The sequence below is a fragment of the Pseudocercospora fijiensis genome (genome assembly GCF_000340215.1).
Source record: "Pseudocercospora fijiensis CIRAD86 unplaced genomic scaffold MYCFIscaffold_57, whole genome shotgun sequence".
Classification (NCBI taxonomy): Eukaryota; Fungi; Ascomycota; class Dothideomycetes; order Mycosphaerellales; family Mycosphaerellaceae; genus Pseudocercospora; species Pseudocercospora fijiensis.
Window position 1 is genome coordinate 3,280 of NW_006921569.1, and position 1,364 is coordinate 4,643.

The 1,364-nt window shown below is 43.5% G+C and overlaps 1 protein-coding gene across 1 annotated transcript; it reads left to right on the forward strand.

Annotated features, from left to right (window-relative positions):
* Positions 1 to 958: 958 nt before the first annotated feature.
* MYCFIDRAFT_180836 (uncharacterized protein) lies at positions 959 to 1,343 on the forward strand (the record flags this gene model as incomplete). The annotated part of the gene is made up of 4 exons (XM_007934496.1): positions 959 to 987; positions 1,014 to 1,033; positions 1,076 to 1,127; positions 1,161 to 1,343. Coding segments are annotated over 4 exons (284 nt in total), but the record flags the coding sequence as incomplete, so codon positions are not given.
* Between the last annotated feature and the right edge of the window lie 21 nt (positions 1,344 to 1,364).

Consider the following 1,364-nt stretch of genomic DNA (forward strand, 5'->3'; position numbering starts at 1 on the left):
TACCTCTACGACGACGGTACTACTAGCGGACAGCGCAACCGAGCGTAGCTTGCTACTTATAGAGATAACCTTAAGCGAAGCCTCTAATAAGTTACGCCTAGCCTCTAAAACCTCTCGCGTATCTAATAAGTTACCTATTACTATATTATCCTATATATATACAGTCGCTTACTAGCCGGTTGAATTGCATATACAGCGCGAGCCTACTTTAGATAGGAAGGTTAAGGGTAAGCCGTATAAGTAAGAGGACCTTAGCGACTACGAGGACGATTAGACCCGGTCTACTAGCGTACGAGATATTAATAGTACTAGCTATATTACATCGAGCGAGCGCACTACGGTAAAGGATTTAGACACGAAGTTAGACACGGACGTTATAGCAGATAGAAATAGGTACTTGCAAGGGACTGCGCGTTTAGAAGGGGGGGGTACTATTACGGCTAGCTACCTTTATATACTATAGCTGCCTTAGACAAAGGTTTATTTACTTGCTCTGTTTGCTAAGGCAAACAGTCGCCGTAGTAACGAGGATATAGGCTTCTAGGGCCTTCAACCTCTTCGTAGATTCGTACGCAATTGAGTTGTTTCCTCGCTTAATTACGTGCCTTAACAGATAGAGGTAATCTATATAAAGAAGAATCGTTGTCCTTTTTCTTATAGTAGGAGTAAGGACGAGGTTATAAAATATACAGTCTTTAGAATAAAAGCATACTAGGACTTAGCTCTTCTAGTATATAGCGTATAAGGAGTTTAATCTAAGGTTTTCGATACTCTATAAAGGTTAAAAATGTTATCTTAATGTCACTAGAAATGGCATAGGATTGTACTATATAGTTAACTTCTGTCTTCTTCTATAATTAGCCTATTATCTACCGTTGTAATATAGGAGTTGCTTAGAGCTATTATTCGAAATGCCGCTTCGATCGTACCTCGAGATAGCAATGCTATAAGAGTGTCGATGGATTTAGCGACTCAATTGACGCTTGCGTCGTGATTGTCTATCTCGTTGCCAGGACCCGTTCGGAATATACAAGTGTTGCGTACGGGTAACGACATCGGGAGCCATGCGATAAAGTGAAGACCTGCAAGCCAGAGCGTTGGCACAAAGATACATTGGTATTGACGGAGTAGCTTAGGGGCTGTTGGCGAATGCTATAAAGAGACGGGAGGAAGGAGAGCGGTGCATGTAGGGGTGTTTCTCCTTCCTGGCCAAACTATAGTATGGTATCTTGGATGAAGCCGAAGGAGAAACAATCTGATCACTCGAGGAAGGAGCCAGCGGGAATGGGACGCTGTTGTTGCCAAGACTTCGTTCGCCGGGCCGACTTCAGGCCATCACGCGCGTGTACAGCTGCACCTCGCAT